The sequence below is a fragment of the Hesperophylax consimilis genome, chromosome 17 (assembly GCF_061612785.1).
Source record: "Hesperophylax consimilis isolate HC1 chromosome 17, BYU_Hcon_1.0, whole genome shotgun sequence".
In the NCBI taxonomy this organism is placed as follows: Eukaryota; Metazoa; Arthropoda; class Insecta; order Trichoptera; family Limnephilidae; genus Hesperophylax; species Hesperophylax consimilis.
The window spans coordinates 34,790,311-34,808,563 of record NC_142852.1 but is presented as its reverse complement, the minus strand read 5'-3'; the positions used below and the strand labels follow the sequence as shown (position 1 = coordinate 34,808,563).

The window sequence follows — 18,253 nt, the reverse complement described above, 5'->3', positions numbered from 1 at the left end:
CTAGTGACACCTATGAAGGTTAAATTAAATTGTTTTTGAAAGGTTCTCGCCTCTGCTACTTGTTTGTGATTAAATTGTGTCGGCAAAGACGATTCATGTTTTGCGGCCTTTTGAATTTGAAGGTTGTCAACAGTCTTTTGTCATATAAAAGGTTGGGTTTCCTTAAAAACTCTCTCTTGCTCAAAAACAATCAAAGGTTTCACCTTTCCTAAAGAAACCCAGGAACTAGCCTGTATCTAGAGTATTTACTGTAAAAAGTGCCTAGTCACATCATGCGATAGTGTATATTTATTGTTAAATAAAGTGATTCAGTTTGTTCTCAATAACGGAGTTTAATTAAAAGGACCCTAATTTATAACACCACCTACTGGAATGCTTTGGCACCATTATTATGACCTTCTAAGGCTCTACGTACGCTTCGGAGTGGCGGTATCACTTTTAATGACTTTATATCACCTTTTAAAGGTGTGTTTAGTTGTTATTATGATGAAATATCATGAAACCCTTTAGTTCCTACCTTGTTGTTAAAAGCATATTATTTCTGCCAATGGCAACCTTAACTTTAAGTTGGTTCCTAGTTCCTACCTATGATTCGTGTCAAAAGTAAAAGTATGATAATATTTATACGAATGGCAGCACTGAACGAACTTCACGCCGGACGCCATTTTCGCCACGACTTCGGCTGGTAATCGTCGCGAGAGACGTTTAACCGTGTTGCCAAATTGTGAGGTTACAATTGTTTTTTTTACGTTCCCTTCACTCAAACCGGCCCGACACGTTCCCGAAACACTCCTCCATCACCAGTGGACGCCATTAAACCACAAAACCTGACAAAAGGACAAATCAAGCTGCTTTTTGGGGTCCTAACCTACTTTTTGGCGGAAGAACCCAAGAGTAAAAACTGATTAACAGAGACACGTGCTTGTTTGACTCTCTAAACATACGGCAGGATTAATTTGTGTTCCCGTGGGATTATTTGCGATTTAAAACACATCGCAAAATGAAAAAAACAAAGGTACGAGTGTAAATCACATATTGACTTGACACGTTTAGCGTAATTATTGTTATATTTTCTTAGCGTGGTGTTTCAATTTTAAAACTCATTCAAATCGCATTGAACTGTATATCCGTGTCGTATTTTGTGTGGTTTTAATTGTGTACGCGTCCTGTTTTATTTCTGGATGTTTCAAATGTCGTAGCCTATTTTTAGACGAAGTCCAGACGTGTTTTGAAAAAGATATAGGTTATGATCGCCATCTGTCAGAATATTTTTTCTGCAGTTTTTGATTTTAATAAACCCACAACGTGATGATCCTACATTATTCCATGTTTTATTATACGCAATGTATTGCGGTGTGATTTAACTTTCTTTTCTTTCTAACACCCAATTAATTGGGATAACCTATATTTTGTTTCACCTCTCGAACACGAAGTATTGAATTGTGTTAAGGAAATTGTAGGTGCACAGTTTACACCCGCGCATAGTTTTGGCACTAGCAGTCACTTCTGTAAACATATTATAAAAGGTGTTGATTATTGCAGTGACCAACGTCTGTATAATTCACTTTCAAAACAAGAAAGTGATGCATCGGCAAATCAATCAATGAATATGCATTTATTTTAGAAGTAAACATTCCTGACACCGCTGCACTCTTCTAGGTAACTTAATTAAAATGTGGAAAAGAATAAATACGTACAGCGTCAGAATTAAAATATTTATGATTTTACTTCTCCGCTTACTTCGATACGCACATATTATTTAAATAACACTTCATTTCAACTTAATTACTACAAGAAACAACTATTTACGCCGTGCGACATTCTCAAAACAGGTTATTAGATTTTTAGTTTGGATTATTAAAATTATTTGCTTGAAATTTAGATTGAAACGAAACCAATTGCCAAACATTACTGCATACAAAAAAAATCCAAAATGGCAGCACAAGATCGTTTGACAAGGGAGGGACGTGGAATAAAAACCATCTTCCCCGATGTAAATAGTTGTGTCTTGTAGTAATTAAGTTGAATTTCCATAATCTGTGCAGTTAAAAGTGCAGCAGTTAAGTAAGTACTTAACGAAACCACTATTTACTTTGGGGCATTAAAGTTACATTTTTTTTCAATCAATGTTCGAAATTTCCCTTTTCAAAACTTGTTTCTGCCATGGATTTTGTTCGTATGAAGTTATATCATTTTCGAAAAAGTAATGTCCAATGACTCCGCCGGACCATAAACCGCATCAGTCACACGTTGAGGATAGAGAGGCTTTTCAACAATAACTCTTGGGTTTTCCGAGCCCCAGATGCGACAATTTTGCTTGTTGACGAAGCCGCCGAGGTGGAAATGGGCCTCATCACTCAAGATGATTTGCATTTGATTCACTCAAGTGAATTTTAATAATTTCAATGCGTTGTTGAAGCGTGTATCGTTCCATTTTTATTAATGGCGTAGTTTCTACTTGTCAAATGATAGCTTCAAAAGTAACATCTGCCGAAATAGCGGGCTATTCAATACAACACCTCTTATTGGAAAACCCTGTATATAAAACATGCATATTATATTTATAGAAGGTAGATAAAAGTCAAAGTTTTGTAATCGAGATGAAAAAATATATATTGCTAACGCTGGCTAAACCTTATGAGATATCTTAAAATAATGTACTACGGAATTGTATATCTGAAAAAAGGCCAACAGAAAAGTCCGCCGTGGTATATGTCTATTTCCTAAGGATACACATCAACTAGTTACAGATTAAACTTTACAAATTACAAAAATTACTTTGCACATATTTCGAAGATAAAATATTTTTTTAATAAACACGTTCACAATATTATCAACACATTCAGTTATGAGTTATGACTGAGTCACAGAAATGTGTGCTGTGGTTCAGCTATTATACAGGGTGTATCGGCACGTACCCGACAAACTTTAACCAGCTATTCCTTAGCATATTTGGAGTAAAAAATCTTATGTATTATGCTGTCCAGTAACATTTTTTTTCCATTAAAAACAAAAAATAAATAAAAAATCCACACTCCGTCACTGTCATTTGCATTGTTTCTCGTGTTCAACAGCTGTTATTAGCAAGTGTGTCAAAGAGTGTCCTCGCTCTTTCGTACACACTAAATAATAATAGTTAAAAATGAGACGAATGGTGCCGTGCCATTTCGTTGTCATTGTAAAAGTGCGCCAATATAGGTACACACGTGCATTATTCAACGGAATTCGAATAAAATATTCCCAGATGGGTTTTCAAACTTTGACAAAGGATAAAACAGTGGTGACATGTGGTGAAAATATGAATAATAAATTTATTAAAAAAAAACGTTACCGGACAGCAAAGTGCACATAAGATTTTTTACTCCAAATATACTAAGGAATAGCTGGTTAAAGTTTGTCGGGTACGTGCCGATACACCCTGTATGTCACCTGTGACAGTTAAAAACATGATTTTTTTGAAAAACAGCGCAATCTGTTGGGACAAAATTTTTTTTTTTTTAAAAACACCGCCATCTGTTGGAAGTAAAAGTAACACACGCTATTGATTCTCTATCTGCACAGACAGGCGGAGCCACAGCAATGCGTGGCGGGGTACAGCTAATATGTGAAATAAGTAACATTTAAGCTTTGTTAGTTTTTTCCAACAGGTCCCTTCTAAAACAATGAATATAAGTTTAACAGTACCCACAAATTATTAAATTAACACTTTGTTTCAACTTAATTACTTCAAGAAACAACTATTTACGCCTTAGATGAAAACACATGCACAAAATACGTTCTTAGTTTCAGTTATTTAATCCATCCGAAGTTATTTTTACTGAAACTGACCACAGCAACTGAATTTATTGGTGTATTAAAAATGATATTTTTAATTTTTTGTTTTTATACTTATTTAATACAAATTAATTTTTCAATATAAAAAAAAAACATTTTCAATATAAAGAAATTAAATAAATTTTTCAATATAAAAAAATTAAATTAATTTTTCAATATAAAAAATTTAATTAATTTTTCAATATAAAGAAATTTAATTAATTTTGCAATATAAAAAAATTAAATTAATTTTTCAATATAAAAAAAAATTTTCAATATAAAGAAATTAAATTAATTTTTCAATATAAAAAAATTTAATTAATTTTTCAATATAAAAAATTTAATTAATTTTTCAATATAAAGAAATTTAATTAATTCTGCAATATAAAAAAAATTAATTAATTTTTCAATATAAAAAAATTTAATTAATTTTTCAATAAAAAGAAATTGAATTAATTTTGCAATATAAAAACATTTAATTAATTTTTCAATATAAAAAAATTTAATTAATTTTTCGATATAAAGAAATTGAATTAATTTTGCAATATAAAAAAATTTAATTGATTTTATTTGATTGATTTGTGTTATTTCACAAATTATTCATTTAAAATATAATATATAGTATATTTTTGGCACGTTCGCTCGTGGAAGACGCTCTCAGTATCGCCATGGTGTAAGACCACCATTCGGAATTGAAACGTTGCTTGAAATGTATTTGGCCGTGTTTGGTGACCAGATCTGAATAGCTAGGTATTCCCCCACCTTCCTCTTCCCTCCCCACTACATTCAGCTTCACAAAATACCCTCTATGGTTTGTTAAATAGTTGTTTCTTGTACTAATAATGTTGAAATCAATAATAATTGGATAACTAGTTTGAAAATTTCCATGGTTCCTCTTGAAAATAACAGAGGGCCCCACTTCTATTTACAATAATTCTAAACTGTACAGTCGTTAAGTTAATAATACCATCAGATTTGTATAGCGCCGTTTTTGTGAGTGTTAATATTAAGTGAGTGGAGTATAAACATTTCATCCCCTCAACCTTCAAAGCTTCCCTTTCTTATGCAGCGATCACATGAGGACAGTACAATACTGATTTGTTACCCACTAGTGTGAACAGTAGTTTGGTAGTCAAGATAATGAACCAAAGCACAATCCCAGAGATAGTCAGGCCACCGCGCCCGGCAGCGTTGTCCGCTACAAGACAGTAGGAAAATAGCCAATCGCTCCGCGCGTATGTTTCATGGCTCTTGGTGCTCGGTACTCGTGAAATCGCTCGTAATTCGCGTTGTTGTGTATCCAGTTTGACAGCGTTCCGTGTTGAAACTGGTGTAGAATTCTTGTATTATATTATTGTCCTGCTTTGTGCGGTCGAGGGTGTTCACTAGCAAGACACTATTGTATTGTCCTCGTGTGACCATACACCATTGTAGGTTCTAACACTCCATTGTAGCCTACTAGCTTCACTTCTTTGGACAATTTTGTATTAATGCCAACTGCGTTCGGTCCTCCATTTACTCTCATTGACGTCCGTCCTCTTTCTTCTCATGCGTCTTGTTTGAAAAACGAAAAACAATGACGTTGCGTACAATCAATCGCTGTGACTAGTATATCAGCCTCCCCATCTCTCTAGAACATACTTCCTAAATACACAAACTCATCAACCTGCTCCAAGTATTCCTCATTCACAACTATATTGCACACTGTTTTCTTACTCTCTCTTTCAAACACCATGACTTTAGACTTACTTACATTCATCATTAACTCATTCCGCTAATTACCTAATTAAAAAATAACAAATTATTAACTTGTTATCCTTTGTGCTATGCATAAGAAACTTTGTAAAAAAATAATACTTATCTAATTGCTTGTTTTTTTACTTTTCAGACTGTCGTAGCATTCCGGAAACACTGCATCTAGAAATGGTTCACTGGGATGACCAAGCCAAATTCCGCAATTCAACAGCATCGCCCAAACTCAAAAGCCAAACTGCCGACAGTACACTGAATTGGCCTTTAATTTTCACTCTGTTTAATTTAAACACTGACCAAATTTAAGTCAACAAAGAAATATATTCAAATTTAATATTAAAAATATAATAATATATTATATTCAAGAGATTTGAGCAATAATTTTTATTACATTTTCGAGTGTATGTTTTATAGAAACTGAATAGATATATATATATAGTTGTTTTTAGGTGTTATTGGTTAAAGTTTTTGTTTGCGTTTTGGATTTTGAAAGATGAAAATTCCCACTGCTGCAGCGCCCAACGGACCCTATTACCACGGACCAGCTAACGGCATGGAGCTCAACCCGCAGTGGCAGGTAATATTGTCTTTTTATTATCAGCTCTCGAAGTGAGCGACAGACAGTGAAGTAAGTCTGAAGTAATGGTGTTGGTGTGTATTTAGGATGTTTGTTCTAGAGCAGTGTTCCGCAAAGCGTGTGCCGCGGCACACTGGTGTACCGTGGTGATCGGTTGGTGTGCCGCGGAAAAAAATCAATGTATAGTGAAGATAATAAGAAAGCAAATGGGAGCAGATCATCAATCACTTCTGTTCATACAGAAGTACGATGGCTTTCTCGCGGAAAAGTGCTATTTCGGATTTACGAGCTAAAAAATGAGTCCCAGACATAGACATATGAATATTAGTAGACCTGCCCTAAGTGATTAAAAGCGTATTATTCCCCACTCCCCATACCGGTTCCATTGGAGCCGGCTGGGCTCGCGTATGGCTTCCCGTGAATCTTGAGAATGTGACGTCATCATTCTTGTTCGAACTAGCGTCGAGCTATGGTCGAGGGATTTTACGAAATAACACGGCAAAATGGTTGCTTGTGATATGAAAACTTGTAAAAATAGATGTGAAAAAGAGAATAAACCCAATTGTCGTATTACATTCCATAAGTAAGCATTATTTTACTTTATTTTAAGCTTATTCACACCGTATTATATGGATCAGTTTTAGAAACATATACTATCACATCACAATGTAGCGATTCTCAAGTGTGCTCATCGTTGTTTACTAGGGTAAGTAAATTATGAAACATTTGTAAAAGTGTCTTAACTAAATACTCTGAAACTAACTACGACTCTGAAAATAGAAGAAATTTACTTTGCCGAATTTGGACTTCGCAAATTAGTTCATAACGTGGCGAGTAATTTGCGCTCCCATGTAAAAATGTCTTTTCATTCAAAAGCAGATTTTACTTTTAAGAACTAAATGGTGATATTATAATGCGAGATGCCTATATCCTGTCAGATTGATTTATTGACGAATCACAGTCAGCTTCACCCCCTTCGTTCTTCAACAGTTGATTTTACCCCTCACCTTTAATTTCTAGTCTATATATTCTTATGTCTGTGGTCCCAGACGTTTTTTGAGGCCCAGGGTTCAGATTTTGCTTCTGTGTTTAAAAAAGAAGAATGGATAGTAAAACTTGCATATCTGGCGGACATATTCGCTCATTTAAATGAGCTCAACAGAAAAATGCAAGGCAGGAATTCTTATATTTTAACGTTTTCGGACAAAATTGGTATTATGTATCAGCCACGCTGTCAATGGTAGTAATGAATTGTTTCCAAATGTCATGACTGCCGATTCAGAAACAAAGTGCAGGCTTTGATAGTGAAACACTCGGAGCTATTAGCAGAAAAAATTAACTGTTATTTTCCTAAGTGTGACCTACAACCTATGGACTGGGTACGAAATCCACTCTCGGATAACATTTCCCTTGGAAACTTGCCGATAAACGAGCAGGAAAAATTCATGGAGTTAAAAACTGATCGGACATTAAAACTAAAGAAATTCCAAACTAGAGCTAGCACATTTTTGGCTGCATATAAAAAATGAGTATCCACTGTTTTCAAAGCGTGCTGTTGAAGATATATTTCCATTTGCCACAACCTACTTATGCGAATTGGGATTTTCAACTCTCACTACTATTAAGACGAAAAAAAGAGAACGCCTGAGGACAATCAATGAAGAGATGAGAGCGGCCTTATCAACGATTGCTCCAAATTTTGATCGCCTTGCTCAGTTAAACAGGCTCACATTTCTCACTAAAATCTTTTCATATTAGGTATATTGATTTTAGTAATAAATAAATATTGCTTTTTTATTTGGTGTGCCTCCGAAATTTCTTGATTTGATTGGTGTACCTTGAACACAAAAAGTTTGCGGAACACTGTTCTAGAGAAATGGGAAGGCTGACAGAGATATTGAAAGAAGCGTAAATGTAGGTAACTCCATTCATGGAGGACTGAACGCAGTTGGCGCTGACACCAAACTGTTCAAAGTGGCGAAGCTAGCAGTCCATAATGGAGTGCTGGTAACCACCTAAATAAATCTGGCAGAGAAAGGATGAAAGTAGACTGAATGCTGCAGAAGATCCCTGAGGCGTATGTGCGGTAAAACCATGTATGATTATGTGAGAAATGTGCAGATCTGCAAAGAATGCAAGGTTGATGTAAGCGTAATGAGTAAGATTAAGAAAGGGACGCTCATATAGAGTGAATGAACGAAGAAAGGAGAATATATGAAGCCTTAGGAAGACATCATACCGTTGTTTTAAGAGCGTTAATTATTGACGATGTGATTTTGACGCGTTGTGCTATTGGTTTCAGGGGAACGGGGTGATACTAGAAGCAGGACCCCCAGGAAACGGTGGACCCTACATGGTGCCGCACCACGTACATCCCGCAGGTCAGTACCGCACGCATTTACTGTACAAGTCCTGGGTTGATTCCGAGCTACCTGATCGGAAACTACCAATGAACGATCGGATTGCTTGTCAAAAAAAGATTCACCATAGAAAAGAGCGATCATAGATATATAAATTTTGTAGACCGGGCAACTCAAAATTTCATTCTCGCGACAGAGAAATAAGAGATGGTAAGTTTGTTCCTAGTACGCAAATGGCATTCAATGTACATATTTGAGTGAGTGTAGCAAAGTCATGTTTTAACTTGATCATTTGGAATTTCATCTGTCTGTGAATTTGTTGGATATGTTCTGTTTCAAGATGGTGGCCTTTTAATGGATCAGTAAAGATTATTTTTTCAAATGTGAAATGTATTTATTAATTACGTAGGTAAATATTTAAATACCTACTTACAAGATTTTTTATATTTTTTTTCATGCGAGGTCCGCTGTTCATAGAACTACTAGCATGTATCAATTGACTGAGCATAACAAAGCCCTGTTTAATCTCAACTGTTTTGCATTTCTTCTGTCTGTAAATTTGTGGCCGTTTTAATGATTCAGTAAAAATTCTATTTTCGAATAGGAAATTTTTCTGTTCATTTGCACTTTTTTTATTCACATTTTTTCATTATTATACTATCTACCTGAATAGAGTTTGCAAAAAGAATTATTGTCATTGAGATTGTGGCATTTCTTTCGACAAATCGTATGGCGATTATGCTAATTCCGAGCGTTTATTGATTAGTTCTTTGGTCTCGAGTTCTTTCTCATTTCCCGCATCGCTTTGTCTCTATTACTGATTAGGGCGGAGGGATGCTATTGGTCAGTTTTTCACCCTGCCGCTCTGGCTCACGGATGTGATCCTTGTGATGACCGATAAAGGGTCATATTTTGTACCTTGTTGTCATACCCTTAAATTAAATATACCATTCCTGAGAGTAAGTCCAGTTATATCCAATTATGTCCTAAATCCTGTATCTAAATTTCGCTAATAAACCATTAGTTAATGTTAATTAAGTGTTAATCTCAAGTGACCTACCAGGTAAGTATTGTACTGTATATTATCTCCATAAATAGTTAGTAATAACATAGATCACTGTAAAAATGTATTATAAATTTGTACAGCGCCCTTGAGGTGATTTTGCACAAAAACGGCGCTATACAAGTCATCCAATTATTATTATTAATGTTCCACACATGACAAGATATCTAGGATAACCAATAAAGACAATTGTAAAACAGCATTCTATAATGTAAATTCATTAGGTAAAATCCTAATAAATAATAAAGATAAAAGGGATAAAATGGAAAACTCAGGAGTTTACCAAATCAACTGTGCCAATTGCCCGTCTTACTATATAGGCCAAACAGGTAGATCATTCAAAACCCGCATAAAAGAACATTTTTCAAGCTGGGTAAATGACAAAGGCGAAATGTCGAATGTTGCGGCACACTTACTTGAGAATAAACACTCGTTTGACAAGGATAGAGATGTAAAATTTTTACATACCTGCGACAAAGGTCATAAATTAGATAGGCTAGAGTCATTAGAGATAACCCGCCTAACTAAAAAAGTAAACTCCAACAATGTTATGAACACAAAATTAGAATCAGTTGCTAAATCTCCGTTGCTATACCCATTATAATCAGTGTGTCACCTATCCTAAATATGTATTTGAATTATATAAAATCCATTAAAATATGTTTCCTAACCACACAATAGATTACCGATAGCTTTATGTTGGGTAAATCCTTAAATTGATAGTCCTAATAGGCATAATTATCATAGTTCTACAGATAAATTCATTTGATTTTAATAACAATACTTATTTGGAAAATATCATATTTCACGAAAAACCCCTCATAATTCAAATCAACCTACTATGTTAACCCCTCCCCTCAATGTAATTTGCCTATGTATATAAACCCTAGTTTAAGACAAAAATTGTACCAGTCTGAAGATGGCCCTAACAGGCTGAAACCGGTCACGGTCAAATAAAAAACAAGTGGAAAAAAGTTTAAAATTGTGTTCTTTATATATATTTATTATTATTTTGTAAATCTCAATCGATTTACACTGGAATGTCGTATTTTTTCAAATTTATTTCGAATATCCGAGTTAAGGGCCGAGAAAATACATTTTACGCGGATATATGTCATAGTTTTACGAGTTTACGCCAAATATCTGAATTTCAAGGGTCGGCCGCGACGAAACTCGGCCGCGTAATTTCAATTTACGCGGAAATATATCGTATTTTTACTAACTTTACTTCGAATATCCGAGTTGAAAAAATACGGCGCGACGGAAATCGGCCGAAAAATTTCGATCCATGCCGAAATATGACATATTTTTACGAATTTACTTCAAATATCTGAACTTAAAAGGCCGGCCGCGACGAAAAACTGCCGACAAAATTCAATTTACGCGGAAATATATCATATTTTTACGAATTTATTTTGAATATTACCGCGAAATCTCGATTTACGCGGAAATATATCGTATTTTTACGAATATCTCAATTTAAAGGGTAGGCCGCGACCGAAATCGGCAGCGAAATCTCGATTTACGCGTAAATATATAGCATTTTTATGAATTTATTTCGAATAGGGTGACTTGGTCAACAGTGGATCACTTTTTTTTGGAGGCATATAACTTCAACATCAGTTGAGGCATTGTAATGAAAAATTTCACAATGGTTCGTTGTTTATCATTCTTGTAAATTGTAATAGTTTAAACTCCGCAATTAAATGGGAAGGAAAGTAATATGTACTTATTTGCGATGAGGGAAAATGATCCACTGTGGAACTTGGTGGTACACAGTGGATCAACCTATATTTTACAGTGGATCAAGGATGGGATTTCTTTTAAAAAAAAAATTAATACTAGAAATAAATCAGTTTTTATTATTGAAAGAGAAGAACAAACAAAATAGCCCATGGCTAGATAAAAAATAACTGGATTTAAAAAGAAAAAAGAGAACGAAAACAATAATCTAAAGAAGCAAAATATTTTTTAAAAACTCTTGAAATAACTTTTGAGAATTTCTTCTTGTTCCTTAGAGAACACCATACTCACTTCATAGTTAGGAACAAATCGCATATTTACTACATTGGGCGAATTATTTTGTTTTTTTTTTATATACCGCTGTAACGTAGTAAAGGCAATTTTTGTATGCTTTGCCCATAGACATAGTGGCTTTGCCGCTCCACGGATGCTTGAGCCTTCTGAAATTAGCTTTAATGCCTCTTCTATTTCCGCCTGTGTATGTTTGCCTATTTTTCTTTCTTTCGTCCCTTTTCGAGGCATCCTATAAAACAAAAAAAACAAACAATCAAGACAAATCAGGCATCAGTAGTACACAGTGGATCATGATCCACTGTGTAAGGTGATCCACTGATCCACTGTAGAACAACACTCCATTTTTAACTAAACATATTATTCTGACTTTACCCTTTTGAATAAGACATATTTCTGGGTGCTAACACATGTTGTAATAACTACTGATAACAACTAAAATATGCAAAAATGTATCATGGAAAAAATAATGAAATGGTACGCAAAAATATACTTACGTGATTTTTTTTCTCCTACCACAAAAACACTAAATACAGCACCACACGTCTATTCGCCTGCGGAGCCGGACAAGTACCGACTTGTTTAGTAGCATTAAGTAACACCTACCTAAGAGCCGAACACACATGCAAACACACTAAGAACTTTCGAGATATTGGAGTGATCCACTGTACCATACCGATCCACTGTAGACCAGGTCACCCTATCTGAATTTGAAGAGCCGGCCGCGACGGAATACGGCCGCGAATCCTCGTTTTAAGCGGAAATATATCGTATTTTTACGAATCAAATTCAGATATTTGAAATAAAAGGCCAGCCGCGACGCAAAATTAGCGCGAAATCTCGATTTACGCGGAAATATATCGTATTTTTACAAATATCTCAATTTAAAGGGTAGGCCGCGACCGAAATTCGCAGCAAAATCCCGATTTACGCGTAAATATATAGCATTTTTACGAATTTATTGCGAATATCTGAATTTAAAGGGCCGGTTGCTACGGTAATCGGCCGCGAAAATAAAGAAATAATTGGTATTAATACGAATTTACAACTAAAATACCACCCGGATTTGAAGAAGCGGCCGAAAAAATCGATTTTCAGCGTATTTTTTTAAATTTTTTTTTTTCATAAAATTTCGAATTACGTGGGAATTCGTTAATTCGAAATTTGATTTTCGATGTCCGCTGGATTTCGAATTAACGAGGTTCTACTGTATAGATAATAATATATGGGCATTTTTTACAATATCAAATAAAGATTAGTCACACATGTTTTTCAAATTACCCACCAATCCTGGATCCCCGGAGCCGCCTCTGTTCATTATCCCGTTACAATATGTTTTGTAATTAAGTTGGTCGGTATTTTTTTTACCTACTTGCAAACGTTATGATTTCAGACGAAAGTTCTTCTGTGTGATATGAACTAACTCGGTAAAATTGTTGTATTTCAGGATTCGCACCTCCTGGGGGCTTCTACCAGGGGGCCGGGTCACCAGGTCAGCCCCAGGACTTCTCCGAGTACATGTGGATGGAAAACGAAGAGGAGTTTGACAAGCAGGTACGGATACATTTCAATACGATACTCCGCGTTTATCGAAAGCAAACTAATCAGCCTGATTGGTTAAGGTCCTGTCGTAAGCGTTCAAAATTAAGAAGAATTATGATTTGAAAGGGAGATGTGTAAATATGATTGTTAGATGGAGTGCGCTACTAATAAAAAATTATTTTAATTCAGCGAAAACTATGAAAATATTTAATAAAACACGACTCGTTTAAAATTTAGCAAAAACCTCTCGACAGATGCCTAAGTTGAATTTAAAGATACACTGATTGTTTTCATACACACATGTTAAAAATAACAGAACAAAATGTGTTTTTAATAATGTTCAGAGCGTACTTGGCGATTTTTTTCTATCGAGTGAATTTCAGATAATTACCGTTTCGGCAAAACAAAATGTATAGATATTATCTTCAAAAACAACATATACAGTAGAACCTCGTTAATTCGAAATCCACGGGATATCAAAAATCAAATTTCGAATTAACGAATTTCGAACTAAAAAACCATTCTGTATGAAAAAAAATTTCTGCGCTAATTTCGATTTACGCGTTTTTTCGAATTATCAGGGTTCGAATTAACGGGGTTCTACTGTATTTTTATAAGGACTAAAAACTTAAAGTTTTCAAGAGAAATTTGTTATAAATCGGTAGAAATTCGGAATGCGGGTCTAAATATTTAACGTAACTTGCAAAAAGTGTTTTTTTTTCTAATGTTCTAAATGTGGAGATCCGCGAAGAGTGCAAGGTTGATGTAAGCGTCATTAGTAAGATTAAGGGGGGGCTAGGGTTAATTCGTACGAAAAAAGGCATTTTTTGTGACAACACAGTTACAATTTCTTTATTAAATCTAATAGCACAGTAAAGTATGACATTTTAAGAATGTTGTATAAAATTTTCACAGAGAAATATTAAAAAACACGGCAATGGCAGCAATTATTCGGACGTGTCTCAAAAAAAAAGTAGAATGGCGGTGACCCTCATAACTCGGTGCTGGGTCATCTGAAATCAAAAAATCAAAGTTCATTCGTTAGATAATAGTTTTTCCCAGGTAAAGCTGGGAGGGTTTTTCGAAATTTTAATTTTTCACTTTTTTGGAACACTTTGAAGGGAAAAACGCTATTTTTAGTGAAAAAAATCGACTAATTTGTTATTGTAAAATAATAATTATTAACAAATTTGAAAAAAACTCTCCAGCGTTACCTCGTAAATTATGTACAGAAATAGTTTTCAAAATTTCAAAAGGATCGGTGCAGTAGTTTTGAAGTTATGACGGTCACCGACTTTGAAAACGTGAGTTGTGGGAAAAACGCTATAATGTTTTGAACACTAAAAAATCTGGTATTAAACGTTTATAAGCAAATTTTATCGGCTTACCTCACACTGAATCATCAATGCCAGGTCCATAAAGGATGTTGCTATCATCCATGATGTCTAAAGCACCTTTTTGCTCCTGTCTACGACGAATCCTGCCTTCTTTAGTTTGTTTCTCAGCTTCCTGCTCTGCTCGGCTTATACGTATGGTCGGGTAGGGATTAAAATCCGAGAGGTATAAAAATACTCGTAACTTCGTCAATTTTGCTCCAATCAACTTGAAATTTGAACACAATATTCTTAACATATTAAGCATTTATTTGAAATTAAAAAAAAAAATGCAAAAAAAATTTTAAAACCCTAGCCCCCCCTTAAGAAAGGGACTCCTTAGATAGTTTGGGCATGTAGAGCCAATGAAGGCAGAAAGGAGTGTAAGGAGAATATATGACCGAAACGCGAATGGTAGCAGAAGTCGGGGACGTCCGAGGAAGACATGGGACGACCAAGTGAATCAGATGCTTGAGTCGGACCATGTCAATAGTCAGAATGATAGAAGAGTATGTATGAATGGGAATGAGGCAAGGAGTGTGTGCCAAGATGGAGTTGTATGGCGGTCCGTTCTCTCTGCCTACTCCTGCGAGAATGTATGCGGGCATAATGTTAACAACAGGTTGACTGATGAATGTTATTTACTTATAGGTGATGCAGCAATTGGAAGAAGAGGCCCTGATGGAGCAATGTATAGAGGCCATGTTGGCAGACGAGAGAGAGGCACTTGGCAGAGGGTAACTATTCACATTCATATGTATTTTTGTCATCTACAACAAAAAATTGGTAAAAAGTAAAAAAACTTTTTTTTTTTTTTTTTACGTTAACTCCAACACAGGAGGACTAAATAAATTAAATTCCCTCAAGCCTATGTCATCTTTGAAGATGCTGCAGAGGATCTTTTTGAGGAAAGGATCAAGTGATCCTGGGTTTTGTTGGACGGAGTCAACGCAGATGCCGGCAAATCATTCGCAATTCGGGAGGCGGGTAAGCGTAATGCCGCCCCAGGAAACATTTTATTTATTATTTATTTATTCATTCATTCATTCATTCATTCATGTTCTCAATGAAACGGTTATACACCAATATATCATGGAGAAGATTACAAATTAAAAGGTTTACACAGGCAGTTTTATTATTTTGTCACATGCGTTATAAGATAGTTACTGAATTGTTTGTAGGTGACATTGAAAATGTCGATGGCTAATGCAGAATCGTTAAGCAGTTGAGTCGCTCTGTTTATTGGCGCGTTCTGACAGGCAGAAGTCCTCGCTTTCGGAGCATATAAGAGTGCATGGGATCTCCCTCGATCATATAATTGTTAGGGACATAAAAGTTAACCTCTTTCAACATAGGCGGATTGTGTATTGTACCAGAGATTAACTTAAAAAAGTGTTTGCCTAAAAATATTTTTCTGCGGGCTTCTAATGTATTGAAATCGAGCATTCCTGTTAAGAACAAGGATGGATACAGGAATGGATAGTATGTATATTCCCTCATATACAAGTTACGCATAAACCTTTTTTTGTACTTTTTCTATTTCTAAGATATGGTTTTGTTCAGAAGGGGCCCGAATAATGGAGCTGTATTCCAGGATGCTGCGGACAAGTGCTTCATATGTTCTCCGTATTGTTTATTGGATAACCAACACTACTGGTTGGCAACGTTTGGTGACTTAGCAGGGGTGTCTGGGTTCACGGAGTGAGATTTGTCTAGGTCTTGGCGGTGCTTTGCCCACTTACTCAATTAGAACTTATTGCGGTCTAATTTGGTATTCTCCTTTGCAGTGATGTGAACTTGGAGGAGGCTGTCTCCAAGTCGACCCTGAATCCGCTGGCTGCCGAGTTTGTACCTACTTTCATTCCCGCCGGTGCCACAGGTGAGCAAACTTTCATACAGTACAACTACCACACTTCTATTATCCGATAATAATAGTATTTGGTTGATTTGTATGGCGCCGTTTTTGTGCAAAATCACGTTCACGGCTCAACACAGCATATATTATATATTTCTACAATGATCTATCTTACTACAGTAGAACCTCGTTAATTCGTAATCCACGGGACATAAAAAATCAATTTTTCGAATTAACAAATTCCCATGTAGGACGTCGAAAATTGAGTTCCTCGGCCGCCCCTTCAAATTCGGTTAGTATCTTTGAAGTAAATTCGTTTTAATACGAATTATTCCCGCGTAAATCGAATTTTCGCAGCCGATTACCGTCGCGGACGGCCCTTTAAATTCGGATATTATAAATAAATTCGAAAAAATACGATATTTTTATGCGTAAATCGAAATTTCGCCGCCGATATCAGCGCGGCCTCTCATTTAAATTCAGATGTTAGTAAAAATATGATATATTTACGCGTAAATCAAAATTTCGCGGCCGATTTCGGTCATGGTAATTGAGATATTCGTAAAAATATGAAATATTTCCACGTAAATCGAGATTTTGCAGCCGAATTCCATCATGGCCGGTCCTTTAAATTCAGATATTCAAAATAAATTCGTAAAAATACGACATATTTACGCGTAAATCAGAATTTCAAAATTTTGCAGATATCAGTCACGGCCTACCATTTAAATTCAGATATTCGTAAAAATATGATATATTTACGCGTAAATCACAATTACACGGCTGATTTCGGTGTTGGCCTACCCTTTAAATTGAGATATTCATAAAAATACGATATATTTATATATAACGTAAATCAAGATTTCGCTGCAGATTTCCGTCGCGGCCGCCCCTTTAAATTCGATATTTGAAGTAAATTTCGTAAAAATACTTCATATTTCCACGTGAATCAAAATTTTTCTGCCGATTTCGGTTGCACCGTTTCATTAACTCACATATTCGCAGCAGTAAATTTAGTAAAAATACAATGTATTTCTGCGTAAATTGAATTTTCGCAGCTGGCCCTTTGAAATTAAGATATTCGAAATAAATTCCTAAAACTACCGACATATTCTAAATAAAATAATAAATTGGAAAAAATACAACATTCCCTTGTAAATCGATTCAGATTTACTAAATAATAATTCTAAGTAGGATGATGTATAACCACGTAAAAATACATTTGTCGGCGTTTTACCGACACAACTTTAACAGATTCAGATTTACGAAATGTTTTCGCTTTGAATTACACCAACATTCAAAAACCATTTTGTCTGAAAATGTCGAAGTAAGTGTTTTTTTTGAATTAACGGGGTTCTACTGTACTAACTATATACTAGATAAACTATTATCAACTTATGACTAACAGATTGTTTCCGCTGGTTCGTACATCACCAATACATTTGTACAATGCATTTGATTGATGTACGAGGTGCTAGAATGTACATATGTTATTATTATTATTTATTTACATTTTACACAGGCAGATAATATACAGTACCATATTTAACTGGGAGGTTTATTGAAAACATCGCGTTTGATTGTTTATTAGTTGTGCTGGTACCTACCCTGCTGTACGGATGTGAGTCATGGGGAACTGGCAGAGAAAGGATGAAATTAGACTAAATGCTGTAGAATGAGTTAATGATGAATGTAAGTAAGTCTAAAGTAATGGTGTTTGAAAGAGAGAGTAGGAAAACAGTGTGCAATATAGTTGTTGCTGAGGAATACTTGTAGCAGGTGGATGAGTTTGTGTATTTAGGAAGTATGTTCTAGAGAGATGGGAAGGCTGACAGAGATATTGAAACAAGGGAAATGCAGGGAACTCCATTCATGGAGGACTGA

At 35.2% G+C, this 18,253-nt stretch overlaps 1 protein-coding gene across 1 annotated transcript in view; it reads left to right on the top strand.

Annotated features, from left to right (window-relative positions):
* The first annotated feature begins 653 nt into the window (after nucleotides 1-653).
* The window catches only part of Paip2 (polyA-binding protein interacting protein 2), a 29,834-nt gene continuing 12,234 nt past the window's right edge, over nucleotides 654-18,253 (top strand). The window contains exons 1-6 of the mRNA XM_089641730.1: nucleotides 654-1,015; nucleotides 5,702-6,142; nucleotides 8,445-8,523; nucleotides 13,047-13,153; nucleotides 15,166-15,251; nucleotides 16,302-16,393. Of these exons, the coding sequence (XP_089497856.1) occupies nucleotides 6,059-6,142; nucleotides 8,445-8,523; nucleotides 13,047-13,153; nucleotides 15,166-15,251; nucleotides 16,302-16,393 (448 nt within the window). The 5' untranslated portion in view covers nucleotides 654-1,015; nucleotides 5,702-6,058. The remainder of the gene's footprint in view (nucleotides 1,016-5,701; nucleotides 6,143-8,444; nucleotides 8,524-13,046; nucleotides 13,154-15,165; nucleotides 15,252-16,301; nucleotides 16,394-18,253) is intronic.